The 27815-nt window shown below is 38.4% G+C and overlaps 1 protein-coding gene across 7 annotated transcripts in view; it reads left to right on the top strand.

The window, feature by feature from the left end:
• Nucleotides 1-27815, top strand: part of EVA1C (eva-1 homolog C) — an 87314-nt gene that overhangs the window by 48215 nt on the left and 11284 nt on the right. For all 7 annotated transcript variants that reach the window (XM_043999116.1, XM_043999118.1, XM_043999114.1 and 4 more), the window contains one exon: nucleotides 13176-13319. In XM_043999116.1, the coding sequence (XP_043855051.1) occupies nucleotides 13176-13319 (144 nt within the window). The remainder of the gene's footprint in view (nucleotides 1-13175; nucleotides 13320-27815) is intronic.

Below are 27815 nucleotides of genomic sequence, written 5' to 3'. Positions count from 1 at the left end.
GTAGTTCTCAAATGTTTTGCCCCGAACACCCCTTTACTCTCTTAATATTATTGAGGATCCCCAAAGAGCTTTTTGTTTATGTGAGTAATATTTGTATGGTCTGTTGTAAGAACTTTAAAAAACAACTTAGAACTTAAAAAATACATATGAATTGATATAGATATACAGATATGCCAATACATACTTTAAATTAGTTGATGGGTTTGTTGTTGTTGATGTTTTTTGTTTTTAGTGAGGCAATTGGGGTTAAGTGACTTGCCCAGGGTCACACAGCTAGTAAGTGTCAAGTGTCTGAGGCTAGATTTGAACTCAGGTATTCCTGAATCCAGGGCTGGTGCTTTATCCACTGTGCCACCTAGCTGCCCCTGTTGTTGTTTTTTTAAGTGTGGAAATATCAAGATTAACCACTGGTCTAGTTCTGTGGAGAATCGCTTGCAGATTACCAGTGAGAATCTGTAGAAGAGAACATTTTCTCTAGCTTGATTTGCACTGTGGAAAGGGTCTATTCTGGTGTTGTGTAGGCTCAACCAAAATTAAGATCAGATACCTTATCATGAGGTCTGTAGGAGATTGCTGAAAGGCCGTCAAAGTTCAGTGCATTGAAATACATATAATCACTTGAAGAGCAGCAAATGGGCCAAGATGGGACCAAAGAACTCCCCTTGGACAAAGATGAATGCCAACTTAATCCGTGTTCCAGTATGGGAAGAGCAAAAATAAGCAGTCCAGGAGACATGACCATGCAAGGTATCTGGCAAATTCAGTGGGCAGGTAGGCCTTGCCTCTTTTTCTTTAGCAGGCTATTTTCTAGGTAGGCTCCAGGCAATCTGCTATTTCCTGTAAGAAGAGAGTGAGAAAACCAAACAAAGATCATCAAAGGCCTCATTGAGCCTCATCTCAAGGTCAAGTGTGGGCAGGCTTGGATTTTCTTTTAAAGATCAAGGAGCCAGTACTAGTAGCTTTCCAATGAGGAGGGCCTGGCCCAATTATCTCTATAAACACAGGTTGTAAAGTACTGCTTACTTAAATCTCTGAATTAAGCAGCAGCCAAAAAATAATAACAGTAAAGTGGCTGAAATATCTTGTTATCACGTGTTGGAAACACATGATCCAACAACTTGAGAGTTTGCCGAGAAGAAATTGCACAAATACCAGCCTGGGAGTAGAAAACTGGTTGGTTTGTTTGTTTGTTTTTAAAGGGAAGCAAGTCAGCAGGCACGTGACCATAACTGAGTCATCTCCAGATCACCATGGGATTATCTGTGAGGATGTGCCGTGGTTTCACTCTCTTACCTCAATTCAATGTATATTTAATAAGCCTTCCTAAGTGAAAGGTACTATCTTAGGTCCTAGGAATACAGAGGCATAAATGACATGGTTCCTGCCTTCAAAGACAGTTCACATTCTATTGGGGCAGGAAAGGGGAACATGTTGTACAATACACACACAGAGAAATATATACAAAAAAATATAAAAATTATTTCAAAAGGGAGATAATGCAAAAAACAATTGGAGGGATCAGGAATGACTCTATGTGGGAGGTGGCATCTTGTGTAATGAAGGAAGTTAGGCATTATTTAAGATGGTGGTGAAGAGAATACATTCTAGACATGGAAAACCACATGTACAAAGGAGGTGGAGGTGGGCAATGAAAGGTCCCACAGAGTGAACAGCTGGTAGGCTGGTTTGATGGAAGAGTACATTAAGAAGTACAGTTTGAAATAAGATTTGAAAGGTAGGTAGGAGCCACATTGGGCAGGTCTTCAAATGCCAAACTAAGGATTTTGTATTTTATTTTAGGGGCAGTAGGGAGCCAGTGAAGATTTAGCACAATGACAAATTCTTTCATTTCCTAAAGAGTCTTAATATAATTAGCATGTGTACTTTAAGTGACAGGCTGTTAGGTCCTTCGGGCTTAAACAAGGGACATAGGATCACAAGGTCATAGATTTACAGGGAGAAGGAAACTCACAGGCCATCTAATCCAACCCTTCCATTTTACAGTGGAATAAACTGAGGTCCAAAGTGGTGAAATGCCTTTCCCAAGGTCACTCAGGTAATAGAAGTATGTTGTAGTGTTGCTTCTAGTACTTTTCTGCTAGTCTAAAAAAATGTAATTCTACTAATTGGCAAACAGTAAGATTTTGTGGGCTCAATCTTAGCTCATACAGAAGCCATATACACTATAGGCATATAGATATTCATATAAGCATGTAGAATGCCATTCTGGCATTTCACAAGATGTAAGCTTATTTTAGTATTAAAAAACCAAATAAAAATGGGTTTCCAGTTCCATTCCATTTTTTAAATTAAATCATTTTTATTATGCATTATTACATAGCATTTCTTTACATGAACACAAAAGAGGGTTGTATATGAAACCATGAATTTCTATTTCATACGACTTGCTTTAAATATATCTATAACACACACACAACATAAAATCCTCACATTTACTTTAAAAATTGTCCTCTCTGCTTCCTTCTGAAATTCTGTTTTCTTTTGTTCATTTTAAAAAATGTTTCAGAGGGACTCTTTTTTATGCATCATTATTGTCAACTACCTGAAGCTCCCACCATTTGATTAAAAATTGAGAGAGGGAAAAAACCCCACCTTCTGTAACAAAAAAGCAAAAGTAATCATATAGTTGTTGTTCAGTCATTCAGTTGTGTCTGGTGCTACATGACCATATGGACCATAGTATACCAATACCATCCATGAGGTTTTCTTGGCAAAGATATTGGAGTAGTTTGCCATTTCCTTCTTCAGTGGGTTAAAACAAACAGAGGTTAAATCACTTGCCCAGGGTCACACTTCTTGTAAGTGCCTGAGGATTTGAACTCAGGTCTTCCAGACTTTAGGCTGAACACCATCCACTGAACCACCTAACTGCCCCAATTCATATAGTAGCCTTATGCAAAAACACATTTCTGTATTTCGATTCTCTAATTTCTCTGTCAGAAGGTCAGTAACATGCTTTGTCATACATGAGTCCTCTGGAGACACGATCATTACTTTAATCATAATTCTTAAGTCTTTCAGAGTTGTTTTTCTTAACGATGTTGTTGTCCTTGTATAAACTGTTCTCATCCTTCTGCTTAATGCATTCTGCATCAGGCCAATCCTGCACTCAGGATTCTTTGAAACTATCTCTTTTATAATTCCTTATGGTATAGTAATGTGCCATTATATTAATATGTCACAGCTTGTTTTGCCATTCTCTTGTTGATCAGCCCCTCAGGTGCTTTATTTTTTCTTTTTAATTCTCTTGATACCCTTGGATTTTGAAGTTCTGAATACCAATAAGGTTCTGAAGGGTATTTTCTGAGTTGGCTAATAAGGAATGGGGAATGAGGAAGAGGGACCCGGGAAATTTAATTGTAACTGTGCCAAAGCAAGCAAATGGTTGGGAAGAAGCCCAGTTTCCCAGTTGAACCTTAGTATGCATACATCCTGAAAGTTGTACATCTATACAGAGAAAATTGGAGTTTTACTTGTCATACCAGTTTTTACGAGACTTACGATGACACTACATTACCATACAGCTCCTTTCAGGTGATCAAAAAATTTACCTTTCCAGGTTTCTCTCGACTCTCATATATGTATTTCAAAGTTTCTTCTCAGTTATGGTTTTTTTTTTTCATCAGAAAGGCTTGAAAGTACTTCATTTAATCAAAGGAATGCCCATTGATTGGGGAATGGCTAAGCAAGCTGTGGTATGTGATTGTGATGGAATATTATTGTGCTGTAAGAAATGACAAGCAGGATGATTTCAGAAAAACCTGGAAAAACTTGAATGAACTTATGTATAGTGAAGTGTGCAGAACCAGGAGAATGTTGTGCACAGTGACAGCAATATTGTTTGATGAAGAAGTGTGAATGAGTCAACTATTCTCAGCAATACAATGATCTAAGACAATCTCAAAGGACTAATGATGAAGCATACTATCCACTTCCAAAGAAAGAACTGATATTGATTGAACACAGACTGTTTTTCACTTTCTTTCAGTTTTTTCTTTTATTCAAGTTTTCTTATACAAAATGACTAATATGGTAATGTTTTACATAATTGCACATGTATAACCTATATTTGATTGCTTACCCCTTCAGGGAGTGGGGAAGAAGAAACAGAATTTGGAACTCAAAACTTTAAATACAAATGTTTATTAAAACTAAAAATAGTAATAATAATGACTATACTATATATCCCCCAAAAGATAAAGTACTTTGTTTCAGTAACATCCATTTTTTCTCCTATATGATCATACTCAGCTTTATAAAACTGTATCTTTTTCTTTTTGGAATATTGAATTCCATTCTAAAAGAAACTGCCAGGTGTTGTACTTGGCAGTGTTTATGTGTGTGCATAAATACATATATACATGAATATAAACATATACACATAGCTACACACAGACACATGTTTATGTATATATGTACATATATACATGACATATGTTTATGTGTATATGTGTACATATATGTGTGTATATACGTGTGTATTTGGAGAGAGAGAGAGAGAGAGAGAGAGAGAGAGAGAGAGAGAGAGAGAGAGAGAGAGAGAGAGAGAGAGATGTGGATTTTGGCATTCATTCCTGGTACTTTTCCTTTTGAGGTTTCTTTTAGGAGATGATTAAGGGATTCTTTCTACTTTCACTTCCCTCTGGTTCTGAAGAGATCTGGGCCACTTTTATTGTATCCTCTCTTGGGACTTCCTTGTGGGAGCCCTCCCCTCTGCTATCTGTGTCTTCTCCAGACACAGAACCTTAGGAGCTGTACTTATTTCCGGTCTTTCTGGGAGGCTTAGGCTTACACTGGTGGTAGATTTCCTAATGGTTCCATCCCTGTTGCCTTTGGGCTTTTGGATAAGTTTTCATGTAGTTATGAGTGGAATAAATAATTTACCATGGTTTCTCAATGGTTGACTTGATCAGGTTTTTACTGGAGTAGGTATGTGGGAGTTAGGCTGTATGACTCCATTTAGGCAGGCATCTGGGCTGATAGTCTTCCAGTTATAATGTGTAGACTCTATGGACCCAAAGCAGGATGTCTTAGTTTGCTTAATAAACACCTGTTAATGTCCTTAGGCAACAGTTCCCCAATAATTATCATCATCATAATTATGAAACAACCTTCATCAATTATAATTATTCATGAAGTTAGTAGAAGTAACCTGGGGGTATAAAGATAGTAATAATAGCTCTCATTTATTTAGTGTTTTGTTTTTTTTTTAAGTGAGGCAATTGGGGTTAAGTGACTTGCCCAGGGTCACACAGCCAGTAAGTGTTAAGTGTCCGAGGCCGGATTTGAACTCAGGTACTCCTGACTCCAGGGCCGGTGCTCTATCCACTGCGCCACCTAGCTGCCCCTATATAGTGTTTTAGGATTTACAAAAATTTGATCCTCAGAACAACCCTGGAAGGGAGCTATTTCTATCCCCATTGATTCCAAACTGAGATTAAATGACTTGTTCAAGACCACATGGCCAATAAGTGTCTGAGGCAGCATTTGAATCCAGGCTGCTCTAAAGATAAGGGTCACATGATGACAGTGCTTCAGCTGTATTCTCCTTCCTTTCAGCCCATTAAAGATTTATTTAACAAGAACTTGTTCTTTTCGGGTTGTGTTTAATACACATAAGAAGTCAAAAATTACTAATAAAACTTTATAAAAAGATATTTTAAAAGCCAAATCCTTTGGGCACATTCTTTTAGAGTCTAACCACAAGATCCTAAAAGTTACATTTACATTTTAGAACCACCCCCCCACAAGTAGGCAAACTGGTACTCTAACAGCAATTCTCAGTTATCTGTGGGCAAGTTATCCACACTATTTTATTTCCAGCAAATGATTCTTTCAAGTTGAGGCATGTTGCATCAACTCTTCTTGCTTCATTGACATCTCTGCCTCAGAGAGTGACATGGCAGGGTTTGTGGTGGTTTCATAGGTATTCCTTAATAAAGAATTACACTCTCAAACACAGTCCAGTTAGAATTAGAGAGGTCTTTTATTTGGCGCTAGGGAAAGTGACTGAGTGGGAAGTCAAAGACTTCACCCCTGTGGAGGAGGGCTTAGAAACATTCTCCTCCCAGAACATAAGGAAGGCAAAAGCTTTTATAGAGGATATATGGGGTGTCCACTTGAAAACTGGAAAGTTCCCTTGTTGGGTGGGGTGGGGTGGGGAAAGCTTGGATGCTTGTCATATTCCTGAGAGTCAAGGGGGGATTTTTTTTTTAAATGATGGTCCTGACCTTTGCGGTTATCTCAGTCTACTAGCTCTGGTCAGGTAGTAGCCACGCCTAGCTGACTTTCCTGCTATAGAATTTTATCTCCCCTTACTTCTTTTTTTTTTGGTGAGACAATTGGGGTTAAGTAACTTGCCCAGGGTCACACAGCTGGTAAGTGTCAAGTGGCTGAGGCTGGCTTTGAACTCAGGTCCTCCTGACCAGGGTTGGTGCTCTATCCACTGTGCCACCTAGTTGCCCCTCCCCTTAGTTCTTAGGTGTGTCTGTCCTGATAACTAGTTGATCAATCTAAATTTTAATAGTCCCTTGATTCCTTGATATGTCTGTCCTCTTATGTGGTCATCCTTGGTTTTGCTTCTCACAGGAGAAACTTCTGATTTATTCCAAGCCCATGTCAGAGAGGCTAAGTGACTTGGCCAGAGTGCTGTAACTTATTAATGGCAAAGCCTCCTAATCCTCCCCCCTACCCCTCCCCAGAGGTCTTTCCACTGGGACTTGCCAACTTGAGTTCAGTGGAGAGAGAAGATGGGCAAACAGAGCAGCTTTCTAGGGGCTTCCAAATCAGGTTTTAATCGTGTGGCTTCATTTAAAAAAAAAAAAAAGTAAAAATTTTAAGCTCTAGACTTGAAATCAAGAGATACTTGGATTCAAACTGTACTTCTTAATGCTTAATTAGCTCTGTGAATATGTGTATGTATGTAGGAAAGTCAGATGTTCTATGAGCCTCATTTTCTTTATCTGTAAAGCAGGGGTAATCATACTAGTTTGTACTTATCTTGCAAGATTTATCCTGAGGATAAAACGAGATAATATATGTAAAGTGCTCTATTACTGTCAGCTGTTATTATAAGTATAAAAACACAATCTAGAGTCAAATATAAATGACTTTTTAAGTTCTCTTTCTTTCTGGATTACCCATGCCTCTGCTTCCTATCAGTCAATCAGAAGTTCAGCTAATCAAAAATGACTGAAGTTGACTGGAGTCCAGTTCCTCCAACCAGTCAACCAGAACCTTCTTGTGCATACTTAAAGAAAATATTGCAAATAAAATACTTTAAAAAAAAGAAAGGAAACATTACATAAATGCCTTGAATTTGGAGTCAGGGCACCTACATTCAGATACTGGCTCTGCTCTTACCTATGTGACGATGGCCAATTATTGAACTAGGTGATTAGGACTAGGTGACTAGGATTAGGTGACCTATAGCACCAACCTTATAGGATTGTTGTGAAGATCAAATGAGACAATATTTGTAAAGCACTTAGGACACTGCCTGGCATACAGCAGGCACTCAATAAATACTTGTTCTTTTCCCTCTTCCCATGCTCTGAAACAACAATCCTCTGATACTATATGTCCCTCACTTGGCATTATTATAAATTGCCTTTAAAAAAATAGGGGGGCAGCTAGGTGGCACAGTGGATAAAGCGCCGGCCCTGGATTCAGGAGGACCTGAGTTCAAATCTGCCCTCAGACACTTGACACTTACTACCTGTGTGACCCTGGGCAAGTCACTTAACCCCCATTGCCCTGCAAAAAAAACCACCCCAAAACAAACAAACAAACAAACAAAAATAAAACCTGGCCTGGGTTATTGTGAGGCTTAAATGAGATAGTATGTGTGAAAGGACTTTGCAAACCACACAGTATTTGTAAAATATCCATGTCTAGCCTGCTGCCTCATTCCCTCCCTAATCCCCAGGTCTTTTTCAGTTCTGGAACAACTCCTTTTCAATCAATCATCCATCCATCCATCCATTCTTTCATCCATTCATTCATTCTGTCATATTACTTAAGTTTCCTCTAGTTCTCTTTGTTTTGGCTAGTCCAGGCCAGGTTATCCAGACCAAAAATTCCTTTTCACAGACTCTTGGCTGTTTCTTTCCTCAATGAGCTCTGATTTCCACTCTAATTGTACTTTTTTGTCAGGCCACTTTGGTCTTGCACTCTTTCTTCCATGTTTTCCAGTCTACCAATCCTTAATCTTAATTCATTTTTCACCATTTGATGCTTTGGCTTTTCTTCATGAGCTACTAACTTCCCCTGAAGGAAATTCATGCTTCCTTCCAACTCCAACTCATTAAGTTCCCACTTTTTGGACACAGCTTGGAGCTAGCCCTTGCCAAACCACAGGGGGGGGGAGAGGGGGAGAGAGGGAGAGAGAGAGAGAGAGAGAGAGAGAGAGAGAGAGAGAGAGAGAGAGAGAGAGAGAGAGAGAGAGAGAGAGAGAGAGAGTGTTCTCCTTTTTTCTTGAGTTTCTCCAAAGTCCTCACTGGCTATGTTCCACCTTCAGCTTTTCAACTCTTCTCCAGGAACTCTCATTTTTCATACGTTTTCTCATAGCCAGTCTTAAAACTGTTCTATACTGCTGATGAGAATTAGATCCAAAATAGATTTTTCCTTTTATTAGTTCTTCCACCTTTTAAATAATGAAATTGTCATTAAGTCAAATTAAAAAAGCATTGTTCCACTTTTGACACATAGAGAGAACTAAGAGACTTATTTTGCATCTTTTTGTATCTCCAGTGGTTAGCACAGTGCCCCCACATAGTAGTTGCTTAATAAATATTGATTTATTGATGTGTCTGGATAACTGAAGCCCCAATTATTACTATATCATGCCTCTTATCTAAACTCAATATGTTTCCTAATATCCTTAAGTCTTTTCTCTTTCTGTTCAGTCTTTAAAACCTTGTTTAAGAAAAGGTAGACATTTTTGGATGCTGTCTCTTCCCTTTTTCTCTTTCCCCTCTATAACCATACTATGTATTCTTTCTCTTCTTTTTTATCTGTCTCTCTGCCCATTCTCTGATTCTGAGATTGTATCCTTGTATCCCAGAACTTCCCATCTACTGTATACTTAAGTTTTCCTTCTCATCATTTCTCTATTGATTTGGTGTAATGAAAAAAATTTGCCATCTAGCATGAGGAGGCAATATGTTCCCATAAAAGTAATGATTATAGCTAACATTTATTAACACTTTAAGAAAAATGATTATTGGGGGCAGCTAGGTGGCACAGTGGATAAAGCACCAGCCCTGGATTCAGGAGGACTTGAGTTCAAATCTGGCCTCAGACACTTGACACTTACTAGCTGTGTGCCTCTGGGCAAGTCACTTAACCCTAATTGCCCCACAAAACAAAAAAACAACAAAAAAGAGAAATTATTATTTCTCTCTTATATTAATAACCAATTAATATGGGGGGGGGCGGGGAACTCAGGATTTTTTTCTTTCTAGTTCCTCAATTCAAAGTCTAGTCTCTCAAGGACATTTCTGACCTTGCCCCAAAATTTACCCCACCTAGACCATCCTATCTAGGTGGAATTCTCACCTCTGCCAACTAAAAGTCCCTTACAAATAGAATCTAATCTAGTTGTGTTCCATTGTATTCCATTCAGACAGGCTTGGGTGGGGGGTAGGTCCCTTTGTCTAGACTGCTTGAGGCTAGGAATGGTCTGGTTAGAGAGGAGTAAAAGTCACATAATCAAAGTCGGGTCCCCCAGCCCCTCATTAGAATAGGTCCACCTCTCTTTATAATATTCATTCTCTCATTAATTGTTAACCAGAGTTGATTTCTGCCTGTCGGGAACTCACACTCTTCCAAAGACATATAAGCTTTGATCAGTCTCCATGATTCTTATTTGGTATATGAGAAAAAACCAAATGAGCATCCTTTTTATTAATTATTCACTAACCATAATTAATAAAATTATTAATTGCCCAGAAACTACATCTCTTGAATTTTTCATAGTCACAACTTAAAGGCTTGTAAGATACTATCTTTGTCCCTATTTTTACATATTCTGAAACTGAGGCAAATACTGGTAAAGAAAATGGCAAACCAATCATGGACAGTATTGACATGCTATGGTCCACAGGGTCACATGACAACAACAACAATCACTTGGTGGAATGGCACCCAGTTAGAATATGGCTCTGAATGGGTAGACTTTATTCTAAAGAAATAGGATAGATAAAAGAGTGGGGTAGTATAGTACGATGGCCACCATTCTCATCTTCTCCCTAACACTTCCCACTGGAACTGTGGACTCTGCCCTTCAGATAAAAGCTAAGATTGAATAGGTTAAGTGGTCTTGCTGGGATCAGGACTCTGTCCCTCTTGGCCAACATTTCCACACCAGACCCAGGCCATCATTCTTCTCTCTCTCCCTCTGCAATTTTGGGCTTTGCCCACTCCCTTCTAACTCTGATCAATTGCATGTCCCCTTGTATTACTTCCTTTCTCACTACCCAGAGAGCCAGATGTATAACAAAGACATTTTTTAAAAGAAGAGGAAAAAATAATTAAAAGCACATTTTTAAAAATCTAATATTAGGGGTCAGCTAGGTGGCGAAGTAGATAAAGCACCGACCCTGGATTCAGGAGTACCTGAGTTCAAATCTGGCCTCAGACACTTGACATTTACTAGCTGTGTTACCCTTGGCAAGTCACTTAACCCCCATTGCAAAACAAAACAAAACAAAAATCTAATATTATATAACAATCCACAGCCATTCATCCTGACCACTGCCAAGGAGGAAAGGCATGTGCCTTCTCATATTTTTTCTTTGGGATCAGGCTTATTTTTCATGATTCCATGGTGTTTCATGTCAGTTGTTTTCTGTTGTAGTCATTGTGTATATTATTTTCCCGATTCTGCTTACTTTACTCTGCATCAGTTTGAAAAGTCTCTCTAGGCTTCCCTGTATTCATCAGTTTGTTGTTTCTTACAGCCCAACATTACTGTTACATTAATGTTTCACAATTTGTTTAGGAGAGGTTGTTACTTCCAGGATTAAAAACTCCTTAACCTTCTTGTCATTAGGTACATCTGGATGATGCAGTAGAGTCCAGGACTGGGAGTCAGGATAGACCTGAGTTCAAATATTACTTTAGACACCTCCTGGATGTGTGACCCTGGATAAGTCACCTGACTGCTGACTCAGATTCCTCATCTGTAAAATGGGGGTTATAATAGCAACATATGGTTGTTATGAGGATCTAATGAGATAATACTTGCAAAGGGTTTAACGCTGTGTCTGTCACATAGCAGGTGCTTAATAAATACTTGTTTTAATTTTTTTTTTAATTTAAATAGAAGGGACACTCTGTGATCTGCTGCTTCAGTTCTCTCACCTTATTTCCCACTACTGCCTTAAACAAACTTGTTTTCCAATTAGCTTGGTCTAGTCACTCTTTTGAGAATATTCCATGTTGTCTTCTAATTCTCCACCTTTGTGCACACCATCTCCTCTTACCTGGAAGACCCTTCCTATCCTTCAATGTCTCCTTTATTTCCTTTGAGAAGTCTTTTCTTACCCCATGCCCCCCTTCTCCCCCCACCCCCTGCCCCAGCCTCCCCTTCCACAGGAATCTTACTTTCTTCCAAACCAATAGAGTAATTGCTGTCTGTTCTACTCATCTGACACAATTTTCTGCCTTATATTATTAAGTACTTTTTATCCAGACTGTTTTGCTTCCCCAACTATATTGTAAATTGCTTGCTTTATTTGTGTGTGTGTTTCCCCACAGTGTTTAGCACACTCTACCCAGATATTGGAGGTAGTCAGTATACATGTGTTTATTGTATGGATGGGGAACCAGCTTGTGGGTTATATGAGCCCACATTCCTATCTAAGAAAAAAAATACAGGCCTACCCCCTACATGGAGCACCTAGGTGGTATAGTAGATGAAGTGTTGGGACTGGACTCAGGAGGACTTGAGTTCAAATCCTGTCTCCAATACTAATTGGCTGTGTAACCCTGGAGCAAGTCACTTAACCCTGTTTGCCTCTCTTTCCTCATCTGTAAAATGAACTAGAGAAGGAAAAGGCAAACCACTCAGTATCTTTGCCAAGAAAACTCCAAACAGGGTTATGAAGATTCGGACATGACTGAAAATGATAAACACACACAACCTCCTACAAATACCATTTGTTAATTCTTCTCAGTTTCCTTCATGACACATACACCATAACATTTATATTTTCACTTTGATATTTGAATACATGTGGGGGTACCTAAAGGCATAAAATAACAATGAAAGTTTGAATTTCTTTTTGCTTTAATGATTTTTATGGGTTAAGGTTAATTTCAAAAGCACAACCTTAGCCTTTTAGATGACTATTAGATGATCAGATGTTACAGTAGGGATGCCCTTTGTGTATGGTATAAACGAGATGGTGACTGAGGTCCCTTCTTATTCTCAGATTCTCTAACTCTGAGAAAAACTCTCTCTGTATCTTACAATTAACTAATACCAACTGAACACACCCTACATAGAGTGTTGGATATGGAGTGAGGGGACTTAATGTCCAGTCTAAGCTCGGCTACTCTTACTACCCCTTGTGACCTTAGGCAAATTACTTTACCTGTCCAGGCCTTAGTTTTTTCATATATAAAATGAAGGGGTCAGACTAGACCACTGGGGTCAAACTCATACTAAACCATACATAAGGATCCTGAAGCCTTCATATTGACTTAGAAAAACACATTAATATTATCTGTTTTATTGTGAATTTATTTATTTTTAGAATATTCCCCAATTATGTTTTATTTTGTTTTTGTTTATTTTTTGTGGGGCAATGAGGGTTAAGTGACTTGTCCAGGGCCACACAGCTAGTGTCAAGTGTCTGAGGCCAGATTTGAACTCAGGTCCTCCTGAATTCAGGGCCGGTGCTTTATCTACTTCGCCACCTAGCCATACCCCCCCCCCAATTATATTTTAATCTGGTTCATTCTTGGGAGTGTTGTGGGCCACATTGTCCCCTATGGGCTGCCCCTCTCTACAGTTTCCCTTCAGATTGAAATCTAGGATTCTTTGAACACCAGATTCCAGTTTGAACTCTGAAGGTCAAGGTATCTTGTACATTGAAGTGATCTGAAAAGTGGACCTAAAACCTGTGTAACTGCTTCTTTCCTTGCAGATTGTTTATCTTATTCAGCCTTGGATGTATTATCAAAGAGGTGCTATGGAAAGCAGAGATGCAAAATAATTGTCAACAATCAACATTTTGGAAGTCCTTGTCTTCCAGGAGTGAGAAAATACCTCACTGTGGGCTATGCATGTGGTAAGAATAAATCATGGACTATTTTTTTTAATCCCTTGACCCTTTGGTAGGGTGAAATCATGTAGAAAAATGTAATAATAGCATTCTTCTAAAGTCTGCACAACAAGCCAACCAGACCACAACTCAACTCTGTTCTTGTCCCCCCACAAATCCCGGAAAGACTTTTTTTCATTCTTTGTCCTCAGTTATATTCATATCAGATAAGCAAATTTAGTCAAAATTTGTTTTAAAAGCCTTTTATAGCTATCAGATTGGCAATGAATTGGTGAGGTATAAAAGAACAAGCAAGTGTAGGTAAGATTAATGTAGCCAAGTACAATGATTTAAATCCCAGTACTTAGAAGTCTCCAAAATGTAATGATTTGTCATGAGAGTTTAGCAAAAGCTTTGGCAACCCTTTGACCCCATGAGGTAGTTTGTGTGTCTTAAGTGACTAGCTCTTTCTCTTGCCAGCAATTAATCAGACTGTTATATGTATGCCTGAAATAAAAAAGATAGTCAGTAATGGCACTTGTTCAGGTTTTTTTGAAGTCCCCTTAAAATAAGAGAGAGTAGCATTTGTTCTTTCCCAGATTCTACTTAATTCGTTAGAGTCACATAAGCATCAGCTAGAAGCTAAACTAGGGACATCATTGCTTCTCAATTTGTATTCTTTTATTTAATAGTTTTGGAATAGTCAAAAACCAAATTGTTTTATTAGGAAAGCATTCATACCTAAACTTCCCATATTATACTTTCCCTACCTCCACCCAAATGTCCCTAAATGATTGCTACCTTCATAGAAAATTTGATGCCTACAGCGAGACCAACACTAGCACTTCCAAGATACAGAATGTCTTATAAAGTCCTACTGCAGTTTTAAGTTTTAATGGCTTAAAACTGCACTAAGACTTTTGGGATTCTTTGTATGTTATATTAATATTATATAGTATAATTGGTTATATTAACATTATTAATATTGCATATCATATTGCATATTAATTAATCTATTAAAACTTAAAACTGCACTAAGACTTTGGGGAGAGACTGTATACACCACACCTGGCTGTTCTTCTTTATGCTGATCTTTGAGAGCTCATCTAAATTGCTGCAGATTTCTTTTTTCCTTAACATTTTTTTCTTGCTACCTCAAAGGATCATGCTTACAGCACTGTATGTGTTGATTTAGGTAGGATTAGATCCAGAATTGGTTGGGGATTTTATTTTCTTAACTGGTCTAATCTTATGTGCTTGGGTTAGATTATAGTTTTACCGTTATCTACACACAAATTCCAGGACTTTCAGATCTCTTTTGTAGATACTTAAAGCAATTTCTAGCATGTATATAAATAGGCTTTTCAAAAACGCTTTGTAAGTCAGAAACCTATTGTGTTTAGTTTTTACACACACACACACATTCACCAAGACCATTATTGATGTTGGTCAGTGATGAGATGGTTTTTTTCTTCCAGTATCCTGCTTTAATTTGTCCTAAAGATAGTCTCCATCTCTGTGGGTGTTCTTTACCTTCTCCCTGATGCAAAACCTGGAACAGGCTGTAGAATGCTCCAAAGTGAGTTATTCCTGAGGGAGAAGACTTTTACTCTTGGGCATTTTTGTGTTTTTCCAAAAGCAGACAGATTAAATGAGTCAAATCTCCTAAGTAGCTGGCTTTTAAAAACATCTTCGTCTCTGCCAAATGTCCCTTAACTGTGTAACCTGAAGCATTCAAAAAAGATTTGCAGCTTTTAAGTATTTTTCAGCTAGCTTTAATGGCCTCACAAGTTTTGACATTTTTGAAATTCACCCAAAAGAGACAAGAGTTCATGTTGATTAAAAAAAATACTTCAGAGAGTAATTCAATAATCATTTTTCAAAGCAGACCTTTGTGAAAAAGATTAAACTTAAGCATTTAATTAGTTTTATTATTTCTGCACCCTTTTTACCTTTTGCTTTCTCCTAAACCATGCCAGCTATCTTGCCCTGCATAGCCTGAGATCATTAGTCCTATGTGTAAGTGAGGGAGGGTGGGCAACATTTATCCCTTCCACTTAACCATTTTTGCAAGGCATGCTGATAGTATTTTCAGAAACAGCCAATAACTAACAACATACTAGACTAATTTGGGGTACCCCAAAATTCACTTTTCAATAAATAAGGATAATGTTCCATGTTTGACCATATTAAGTTGGAAGGGATCTTAGCATTCATCTACTTCAACATTCTCATTATCATCAAAAGATCAATCTTCCTTTTTGTTTCCATTACTGACATGCAAATACCCTGGGCCCCAGTCAGCTAGTTATCCTGTGGGAGAAAAACTTTTTTTAAAAGGTTTATTTATTCATAGCTTCACTCAACTTTTTGTACAGGGTCATTTCTTTCAGGCATGTTTGGGGACTTTTGCTCATTTGCATTGGCAATAGATAGTGTATACATATTATCAAAAAAGTTTAAACTCCAGACATTCACACAATTAGCCAGACAAGCATTAACTAGGCAGATCTTACCGATATTAAATCTTTCAAAAAATAAATAAGGAAAGTTTGCTCATTAATTGGTCTTATTTTGTCTCTCACTGATTTTTTAAATTTAGTAATAACAGACTTGGAAAATGGTTTTCATGAGTTGCTATGGCTAAAATAAATAATTTTCTGATAGCTAATCTAGAGATGAGCCTTTTCAAAATTAGGCTGGATACAAGTGGTTCACTGGGCATGAATTCAGAGCTTTTCCAATTTTGATAAAATGTAGGTACTACAAAAGCTTACATGCTACCACACATCTTAGTAGAGTCCAGGGTCATCTTCCTCTACACTGAAACATCAGAATAGGATTTCAGCGGTTGGATAAAAGGGTTAAAGTCAAAGGGGGTTGGAGGGGGGGCAGCTAGGTAGCTAAAGCACGGGCCCAGGATTCAGGAGGACCTGAGTTCAAATCCAGCCTCAGACACTTGACACTTACTAGTTGGGTGACCCTGGGCAAGTTACTTAACCCTCATTGCCCCCTCAACAAACAAACAAACAAAGGGGGTGAGAGGAAAACAGGGTGGTACACTGGAAAGAACACTGTATTTGAAACTAGAGGACCTACACTGGAATTCTCCTTCTGCCACTTACTGTTATTATCTGTGCAACCACTAATGGGCAGGCCACTTAATCTCTCTAGCCTCAAGTTTCTCCTCTGTGAAATGAGGGAGTTAGACTAGATGACCTCTAGCTCTAAATCTATGATACTGCAGTCCTTCCAAAATATAATCATACTTCTCTGGCTAATGTTGACGTCATTGTAGTTTTAATTCTAAAAATCATACAGAAAGAATTGTACATGCATTTCTATTTAGCTAATTTCTTTCCCATTCAATTCCACAGTGTACAAATGTGTACCTGCTGGAGCTATGGGAAGGGGAATTCCTATGTCCCACCACATTCTGAACTCAAATTAAATCATATCCAATATACAACACCCATAACTCTGACACTTTCCTAGGAGCCAATCCATAGTATACCTTATCACAGAATCAAAGTCAAAGAATCTCAGAATTGAACAGTGCCACAGAGGTCATCTGATTCAACCTATATCTGAACAACAATCTTTTCTACAATATATCTGACAAGTGCCCATCCAGCCTCCACTTGAATATGTCCATCGGAGGGTAATCTGCTCTCTCTTGAGGCAGCCAACTTTGGGATAGCTCTTATTGTTAGGAAGTTTTTTCTTATGGCAAACTTAAATCCATTTCTAACCCCCGCCCCACCTCCTAGCCCCCACTCCCAATTTATTCTAGTGCCACTTTTGTGGTCAAGCTGGACAGGTCTAATTTCTTCTCCAAGTAACAACCCTTGAAATAATTGTAGAGAGCTATTATACTGTGTAAGTTATTTCAACATTCCACATTCATTAACTAGTATTCATATAACATGATGTTGATGCCAATCTGCTCTATCAACAAACATTTATTCAATGCTGACTACCTGCCAGGCACTATGCTAAGCCCTGGGTATTGAAATAAAGGCTAACACACACACACACACACACACACACACACACACACACACACACATTTTCTGCCTTTGAGGAGTTTAAATTCTGATGTAAGTAAATAGATACATTCAAGGGACACAGAGTAGAAGGAAGGGAAGATACAGCTGGTTGGCAGGACAAGGAAAAGCCTCCTGCAGAAGGGAGAGTGTGAGATGAGTCTTGAAGGAAGCCAGGGATGCCAGCGGGGCAGAGGTGAGCAAGGAGAGCATTCCAGGTATAGGGGATACAGCCAGTGTAAAGACATGGAGATAGGGGCCAGCTAGGTGGCACAGTGGATAAAGCACCGGCCCTGGATTTGGGAGGACCTAAGTTCAGATTCGGCCCCAGACACTTGACACTAGCTGGCTTTGTGACCCTGGGCAAGTCACTTAACCCTCATTGCCCCACCAAAAAACAAAAACAAAACAACAACAACCAAAAACAAAGACATGGAGATTGAGTTTCATATGTGAGGGAGAATAAGGAGGCTGAATCACTGGAGCACAGAGTAGGGGAAGGAAATAAAACATAAGAACACTGGAAAGACAGGAAGGTTCCATGTTAACGAGAGTCTTACATATCAGAGAGAGGGCTTTACATTTGATCATGGAGGCAATAGAGAACCCCTGGAGTTTACTGAGTAGGTGGGACATGGTCACTTTGATAGTTGAGTGTCATGTGGATTGGCAAGGGGAAAGGCTTGAGGAAGGAAACAATTAGAAAGCTACTTCCATAGTCCAGGTGATAGGTAATGAGGACATAAGGTAGGGTAATGGCCGTGTGAGTGGAGAAAAGAGGATGTATGTAACAGATGTTGTTATTCATTCATTTCAGTCGTATTCAACTCTTCATGACCCCATTTGGGGTTTTCTTGGCAAAGATACTGGAGAGGTTTGTCATCTTCTTCTCCATTTTACAGATGAGGAAACTGAGGCAAATAAGGTTAAGTGATTTGCCCAGGGTCACACAGCTAGTAAGTGTCTGAGTCTGGATTTGAATTCATGAAGATGTGTCTTCCTGACTTCAGGCTCTCTCTATTCACTGTGCCACCTAGCTTCCTTCAGAGATGCTGTAGAGAAAGAAATTACAAGATTTGGCAAGTGACTAGACATATGGAGGGAGTGGGAGAGAGGAGTTGAGAATGATGTCAAAGGTGTGAACCTGGATGACTAGAAGAATGGTGGTTTCCTTGACAGTAACAGGGAAGTTAAGATGGGAGGGAAACTTGTCAGGGAAAGATATTGAATTCTGTTTCAGATTTGTTGAATTTGAGATGTTTGTTCATTGTTGTTCAGTTGTGAACAACTCTTTGTGACCCTATTTGGAGTTTTCTTGGCAAAGATACTAGAGTGGTTTGCCATTTCCTTCTCCGGCTCATTTTACAGGTGAGGAAACTGAGGTAAACAGGGCCAAGTGACTTGCCCAGGGTCACACAGCTAAGTAAGTGTCTGAGGCCAGATTTGAACATAGGAAAATGAGCCTTCCTGACTCCAAGCCCACTGCTCTATCCATTGTGCCACCTAGCAGCCTTATAGGACAACCAATTCAAAATATCTATTTGGCAGTTGGTTTTACAAGACTATTGCTCAAGAGAGAGATCAGGACTGGATAAGATTGTTATTGTTTGTCCTTCATTCTTTTTTTTTTTTTAAGTGAGGCAATTGGGATTAAGTGACTTGCCCAGGGTCACACAGCCAGTAAGTGTTAAGTGTCTGAGGCTGGATCTGAACTCAGGTACTCCCTACTCCAGGGCCAGCACCTTAACCACTGCGCCACCCAGCTGCCCCCGTCCTTCATTCTTTTTTTTTTTTTTTTTTGCGGGGCAATGGGGGTTAAGTGACTTGCCCAAGTTCACACAGCTAGTAAGTGTCTGAGGCTGGACCCGAACTCAGGTACTCCTGAATCCAGGGCCGGTGCTTTATCCACTGTGCTACCTAGCTGCCCCCTCGTCCTTCATTCTTGAAGAGGACTAAGATGTGGGCTGGATGAATAAATCTTTGCAACACATGCATATAGAGATAAAAATTGAACCCATGGAAGCTGATAAGGTCACCAAGTGAGAGATTATAGAAAGGAGAGAAGAGGACTCAGGACAGAGCTTTTTTTGGAGGGGCACCCACATTTAGTGGGTGTGATATGGGTGAAAAGCCAGCAAAAGAGACTGAGGACTGATCAGACAGGACAAAAACCAAAATATAGCAGAGTTGCAAAAACACAGAGAGGAAAGAATATTTAGAAGAAGGTGGTTCACAGTGTCCAATGCTATAGGAAGGTCAAGAAGAATGAGGTATGAGAAGAGTAGTTTTGCTTGAATAGTGTTCACTCTCCTCTGGATGTCCTCTAGGTTACCAATGTTCTTTCTAAAATGCTCATCAGGAATGATCAGGGCATATGACCAGGACATAGCTTAGTGCTATTACCTTCCAAGTCCTGGACACACTACCTCACTTTATGCATACTGAGGTGGCATTCGCTTTTTTGGCTACCATATTACACTTTTAATATGGTAACACATGTAGAGCTTGTGGTATACTGAAATCTCCAGATCTTTTTCAGATGAACTGTTCTCTAACCATTCATCTTAAACTTTTGAAATCTTTTTTTAAACCTGTGTAAGACTTTACTTTTAATCCTATTAATCTTATTTTACTAAATCCAACCCAACTTTCTAGGTGTCAAGATCTTTTCGGATTATGATTCTGAAACTGAATTTATGAGTCATGTCCCCCTGGATGTGTACCTTCTATAGATTTGATAATCATGCCATTTATTCCTTTGTCCAAGTCACAGATAAAATTGACAAACAATATAGGATTAAGTACAGATCCCTGGGGCTCTTCCCTGGTGACCTTCTTCCAAGCTGATGTTAGATCGTAGTGACTAGTTTTTGTGTGTAGATATTCAACCAATTCCATTCCTCTTGCCAGCCCCTCCCAACTGTACTTTCATCTAGCTCATTTTTTACCATCTATTCCATAAGAATGGGCATCTGGATGGTGCAGTAGATAGAATAGTGGGCCTGTAGTGAGGAAGACATCTTCTTGAGTTCAAATCCAATCTCAGACACTTACTAGCAGTGTGACCCTGGGCAAGTCACTTAACCCAGTTTGTCTCAGTTTTCTCATCTGTAAAATGAGCTGGAGAAGTAAATGGCAAACCACTCCATTATCTTTGTCAAGAAAACCCCCAAGGGGGTCATAGTCAGACACAATTGAAACAACTGAACAACAATAACAAATTCTAGGCAAACTCTTATGTATAGCACTGCCCTTAGTAAACAGTAAACTTGTCATAAAAAGGAATATTCTTAATTTGCCATGATTCTTTCTTCCTCGAGCTGTGTTGGCTCTTTCTGATTGCTGGATTCTTTTCTAGGAGTTATTTACTATCTAATGATATATTCTAGAATCCTGCCAAGAACTGACATCAAGCTCCCAGGCCAATAAATTACTGGCTCCATTCTCTCCCGTTTTTTGAAAATAAGGGTAACATTACCCTTTCCCAATCCTATGGAACCATATCTATTCTCCAAGTATTGCCAACAAATACTCAAAAATCACATGTACTAGTTCTGTCATAACCCAAGGATGAGGCCTAGGGACTGGAATTCATAAAAGCACCCAGATACTCTCTATTCTCACTGTTGCTTTCTCATGCTTGTCAGTTACCTTTTATTCCTTTTTTGTTTTCTCCTTTCCAAAAGCCTGAAAAACACGCTCCTTTACAGAGAAAATGGAAGCAAAATAAGAGATGTGCAACATTTCCTTCTCTGCTTCATTGATTATTATCTCGTATGACTTCACCTCTTCTTAGAACCTTCTGTTTTCCCCAATACACCGAACCCCACTATTCGTTGTTTGCAGCACTTTTTACCATGCTTGGCATACTCTGAATTTAAGCGCTACAAACACTATTCCTGTCAGGCTCTGAAAGATGTGTAAACTCCTCCTCTGTTCCCTGACCTTGTTTTGATCTTTTTTTTTTTTAAATGAAGTTGTTTAATGAGTTGCCAATGCATCCACATTGGTCTCTCCAGGTTGGTTTTCCTTTATCTTCTTGTCAGAATGTTTTCTTTCTGTGTCTTCAGGATTATATTTCTGAGAGTTTCCTGTACATTCAGAGCTGACTTTCCTGGGAGAATTTTAGTTTGTGGGATCCTATGCATCCTTCCTTTGATCCCTTTTGAAATCTACTCATTTAATCATACAGTTTATGAGATGGAGAAGTCTCAACCCTCCAAAGCTCCTGTCATTGCCACATCTGCTTGTTAGTTCTCTCTCCTTCACCCCTGCCTTCCATCCCTGGCCAATTTCAGTGTATATTTATTTTGTATTGTTTTAGACCAGGTGCATGGCAGCTCAAAATACAAGGTCAAGATTTGGAAAGAATGAGTCAGTGAAGCAGATTGGTTAAAAACAAACCAAAAAACCTCTCACTAAATACAAACAATCAGCAAGGATGTACATTAACAGGTGCTACTCTCCAGGTCCTCACCCAAGGGAGGTTAAAAAGAGCAACAGCTCTTATGGGAACAGAAAGTTCCTTAGTTCTGAAGAGCCACACCTCCTTCTCCATCCTGGTTTATGTAAGATTCACCAAAAACTTGGCCTCGGTGCATTTAGCTTATTCCTGTTCTGGATCTCCATGACGAAGGACTTTGCAGGCCTTTTCAATCATGAATGCCCGGGAGGCCTAATTAGTCTTTTAGGATCCTTCCCGTTGAACTAAAAAGGACAAAAAAACCCCACAACCCCAAGACTGAAACCTCAAGTCCATCTTGGGGGCCACACAGTCTAAAGGAAGGGGGAGGGTGATCCTTCTCCCCACTCTGCTTATGGCATGATGCCCATGCTTCAGATGAACAAAACCTTCACCCCTGCATGCTACTGGAAAGAGAGAGATTGCCCCAGATTGGTAGTTTTAAAGAAGCAGGCAGTTTCTGCTGTAACCAATAGAAAAAAGCTTCTCTCATCCATGTTGTAAGGAAACACAGAATGTCTTTTCCTACAAGCAGGTCCCTGGCATCATGTTGGCACAGGTGTGTGTATATACAACACACAACATACATGTATGTGTTCTACATAGACGTTTCTACATACATGCACACATGTGATGTATGCACGAATGTGTATTGTGTGGGGGTGCATGTGTCCAATGCATGCATGGCATATACTCACGCACACATGTGTATGTATGTGTATTTATACATAGAGACGTGTGGGTGTTTCTTATGCACATTGTATCTATTCACAGTGCAATGTATGCCTATATTAACACACATGTACACACACAGTACATATTTATGTGTGTACACATTTACCTGCATGCATGTATGCACACATATAGACATACACCTACACATACACAGAGATTGTCTCATTTTTGTATTGCATCCCTAAGGCCCAGGGAAGTACTTGTTATATCATGGATACTTAGGAAATGCTGACATGCTGATTGAACTGCAGGAATCAGATCCAGAAGAGCAGTTCTCCTCGTTGGTACTTCCACCTTTTAAATGCTAAGTTATTAGTAAGTAGAGCCAAGAAATTATTAGGCACTCTGCTTTGGGCAGCTGAGTTCTAACAGATCATTGAAGCCTCCTATTGCTTCTCTCATGCCTCCGTACTAAGTAGGTTTTTGTTTTTTTAATCTGTTTCCAAAACTACTCATCTATTTCCTCTTTCTATCTAGTTTGTAATAAATGCCAGTGAAACTCACTTTTATTTTTGCCTCCTTTCATCTTTTCCCAAAAGCCTCCTGCCATCCATCTTCATCTTCTGGATTTCCTCATATAAGTGTGCCTTTTAAAATATGCAGTGCTACTCTTTGCCTCATTTTTATGTATCCTATTCCTATTGAATAAATTATTACTTTTCCAGTGATAGTTCTTTTTTAAAATAATAAATATTTTTATTTATAGTTTTGGGTTCCAATTTTTACCCTCTTTCCACCCCTCTCCCTGAGGCAGCAAACAATCACATATGGGTTATACATGTATTATTATGCAAAGCATTACAATATTTGTTATTTTATACAAGAAACTTGATTAAAAGAAAAAATGAAAGTGAAAAATAGCATGCTTCAGTCTGTTTCATCAATATTAGTTCTTTCTTTGGAGGTGGATAGTATGTTTCATCAATAATCCTTTGGGATTGTGTTGGATCCTTGTTTTGTTGAGAATAGTCAAGTCATTCACAATATGTCTGTCTCTGTGCACAATGGTCTCTTAGTTCTGCTCACTTCACAATACATCATTTCATACGTTTCTTTCCAGGCCTTTCTGAAGTCATCCTGCTTGTCCCAGTGATATTTCAACTGCACAACTCTTCCTATCAAATCTCAGTGATATTGATGCAGGCAAATTTGCTTCAGTGCATCACCATATCTAGTTCACTTTGCTTATTACCCATACTTTCTGCATTTGTGTGCAACTATCTAAGGCCATGGATTTTATATCTTTTAAATTTCTAGCTCTCTTTACTGCTCTTCTTTCCATATAATAGTTATAGTCTTTAAATTCAGGTAGGTTCTTCCTTATCTATTTATGGTCAACAGAGACCATCATTCTGTCTCCCAACAACATGCCCAATCTCTTTGCTCTTCCAAAACACACCAGGATCAGAACAGCTTACAGAGACCCCACTTCATTCCTAATTACAAAAAATGAGAGATTAAGCATTTTTAAACTTGCAGAGATATGTTTCCTAAGGTCTTTTTTTTTTTAAAGCCCAGGCCTTGACCCATGGGTTGGAGTATCATATACAGAAAGTTTCCCTGCTTGAAAATATCCAGGTAGGGGGCAGCTAGGTGGCACAGTGGATAGAGCACTGGCCCTGGATCCAGGAGTACCTGAGTTCAGATCCGGCCTCAGACACTTGACACTTACTAGCTGTGTGACCCTGGGCAAGTCACTTAACCCCCATTGCCCCACAAAAAAAAAAAAAGAAATATCCAGGTAGAAAAACCATTTAAAGCCATCCCATATCATTAGTATTATTAGCTCCAGATTTAGTTAAAATAGACAAAATTAGTCTCTGTTTGAATGTGAACTACTTTTGATGTTTTTATGTCCTTTTAAGGTCCTCTAAACAAAGCTAGCAAAGTCAGACTATCTCCCATTTCCCTCTAATGAGTTTGCTGTTTTGTTATGGCCCAAAAAACTTTTACTTTAGCATTATTATCAAGTCTCTTTAAAAGGATGCTAAGACCAATATATTTTTGAATCATTCTGAATGGTTTGCTCTAAACCTGGCTTTTTTGCACATAGTGGATAGGTAAGTTCATTTTTTAATGTGTTACCAGTTTCATATTTACATGAAATATCTTCTTTTTATAGGTTTTTCTTTCAAAAAGATCATGTTGGCATTTCTACCACTTTGGGCTTCATGTCTGATAAATCAGATTTATTCTTCCTTATCTCTTAGAGTCTTCAAGTAATGTCTGATTATTCAGAATTCTTCTTTCTCATCTCTTAGTCTTCAACTATTCATCAAGGATCAAGGTGCTTTTCTCTTTTGGGCCATCTTTTGAAATCTAGTTTGTAGACATATAGATATATGAGAGCAAGTCACTTCCTGGCAGGGAGAGAACATGATACTATGCCAAAAAATTAGGAAGCTCCCATTATTTCTGTGGAACTGAAGGGAACCAGTAATTTAAAGGACATTTTGTAGCAGTGCAGCTGAGGTTTCTCATACCTGATCCATGAGGCATCATTTTGTCATTTAACCTAAGGGCCACTTCTTTGCTGGGCAGATAGGTGGTATAATGGATAGAGTACTGGTCCTGGAGTAAGGAAGACTCATCTTCCTGAGTTCAAATAAAGGCTCATATATGTATTAGCTGTGTGACCTTAGTCAAGTCATTTAACACTTTTTACCTCAGTTTCCTCATCCATAAAATGATCTGGAAAAGGAAATGGCAAACCACTCCAGTATCTTTGCCAAGAAGACCCCAAAATGGGATCACAAAGAGTCAGATATTACTGAAATACCTCAACAACAACCACTTCTTTGACTGCAAGAAAGGCAGATTCAGCTGGTTTGAATGTCCTAGGAAAGATGTGTACTAAGGAATAATACTAACAGCAGTTTGGGTAGAAAATACCTGGATCCTGCTGCATCTGAAAAGAAGACAATTCAAAGGACCTTTATTTAGTTGCTGACTATCCTTATCTCAGACAAAGCAAAATCAAAAATTGACCTAATTAAAAGAGATAAGGAAGGAAACTACATCTTGCTCAAGGGCACCATAGACAATGAAGCAATATCAATACTAAACATATATGCACCAAGTGGTACAACATGCAGATTCTTAGAAGAGTTAAGTTAGTTACAGGAAGAAATAGATAGCAAAACTATGTTAGTGGGGGACCTCAACTTCCCCCTCTCAGAACTAGATTAATGTAACCACAAAATTAATAAGAAAGAAGTTAAGGAGGTGAATAGAATTTTAGGAAAATTAAATATAATATACTTCTGGAGAAAACTGAATGGGAATAGAGAAGAATTTACCTATTTCTCAGCAGTTTATGGTACATACACAAAAATTGACCATATATTAGGGCATAAAAACCTCACAGTCAAATGCAGAAGGGCAGAAATAGTAAATGCATCTTATCATGATGCAATAAAATTATGTGTAATAAAGGGCCATGGAAAGATAGACCAAAAATTAATTGGAAACTAAATAATCTTATCCTAAAGAATGAGTGGATCAAACAACAGATCATAGACACAGTCAATAACTTTATCCAAGAGAATGACAATAATGAGACAACATACCAAAATTTATGAGATGCAGCCAAAGTAGTTCTTAGGGAAAATTTTATGGTATAAAATGCCTACATGAATAAAATAAAGAAAGAAGAGATCAATGAATTGGGCATGGAACTAAAAAGGCTAGAAAAAAAAGAAAAAATTAAAAATCCTCAATTAAACACCAAATTAGAAATTCTGAAAATTAAAGGAGAGATTAATAAAATTGAAAGTAAGAAAACTATGAAATTAATAAAACTAAGATCTGGTTCTATGAAAAAAACAATAAAATAGATAAACTTTGGTTAATTTGATTTAAAAAAAAAAAGAAAGAAGAAAACCAAATTACCAGCATCAAAAATGAAAAGGATGAACTCACCACCAATGAAGAGGAAATTAAAACAATAATTAGGAGCTATTTTGCCCAACTATATGCCAATAAATTTGATAATCTAAATGAAATGGATGAATATCTATGGAAATATAAACTTCCCAGATTAACAGAAATGGAGATAAAATCCTTAAATAAGCCCGTTTTAGAAAAAGAAATTGAACAAACTATCAATAAACTCCCTAAGAAAAAATTCTCCAGGGCCAGATAGATTTACAAGTGAATTCTATCAAACATTTAAGAAACAATTAATTCCAACACTATATAAACTATTTGGAAAAATAGGCGAAGAAGCAATCCTACCAATTTCCTTTTATAAGACAAATATGGTGCTGATATCTAAACCAGGAAGAGCAAAAATAGAGAAAGAAAATTATAGACCAATCTCCCTAATGAATATTGATGCAAAAATTCTAAATAGAATATTAGCAAAGAGATTACAGCAGTTTATTACCAGGATAGTACACTGTGACCAGGTGGGATTTATGCCAGGAATGCAGGGCTGGTTCAATACTGGGAAAACTATCATCATAATTGAGCACACCAATAAGAAAACTAACCCAAATCATATGATTATCTCAATAGTTACAGAGAAAGCTTTTGACAAAATACATCACCCATTCCTATTAAAAACACTAGAGAGCATAGGAATAAATGGAGCTTTCCTTAAGATGATAAACAGTATCTATCTTAAACCATCAGCAAGCATTATATGTAATGGGGATAAGTTAGAAACATTCCCGATAATATCAGGGGTGAAACAAGGATGTCCCTTATCACCACTATTATTCAATATTGTACTAGAAATGTTAGCCTTAGCAATATTTGGTTGCTGACTTAAACATATACATATATAGGTGTGTGTATATATGTGTGCATGTGTATGTATAATATATACATGTGTGTATATACATGTGTATTTATACACATGTATACATACACACATACATACACACATATCAGGCTGTAAAGATTTACAGAGATAGTAGCCACCTCACTTACAATTCTTGCAGTCATCATCCCCCACCCAACCCCTCATTGAGGCAGCTAGGGAATAGAGTCCTAGGCCTCAAGTCAGGAAGACCTGCGTTCAAATGCATCCTCAAATATTTACTAGCTTCGTGATCACCTTGGGCAAGTCATCTAAAAACAATCTGCCAACCTCAGTTTCTTTAACTATGAAATGGGAATAATAACAATGCCTACCTCCTAGGATTGTCATGAGGACCAAATGAAATGATATGTGTAAACTCCCACAGTAGGCTCTTAATAAATGCTTGCTCCTGGGGCAGCTAGGTGGCTCAGTGGATAAAGCACCGGCCCTGGATTCAGGAGGACCTGAGTTCA

This window comes from Dromiciops gliroides, chromosome 3 (assembly GCF_019393635.1).
Source record: "Dromiciops gliroides isolate mDroGli1 chromosome 3, mDroGli1.pri, whole genome shotgun sequence".
Classification (NCBI taxonomy): domain Eukaryota; kingdom Metazoa; phylum Chordata; class Mammalia; order Microbiotheria; family Microbiotheriidae; genus Dromiciops; species Dromiciops gliroides.
The sequence above is the reverse complement of the archived record's forward strand: the minus strand, read 5'-3'. Positions and strand labels throughout refer to the sequence as shown.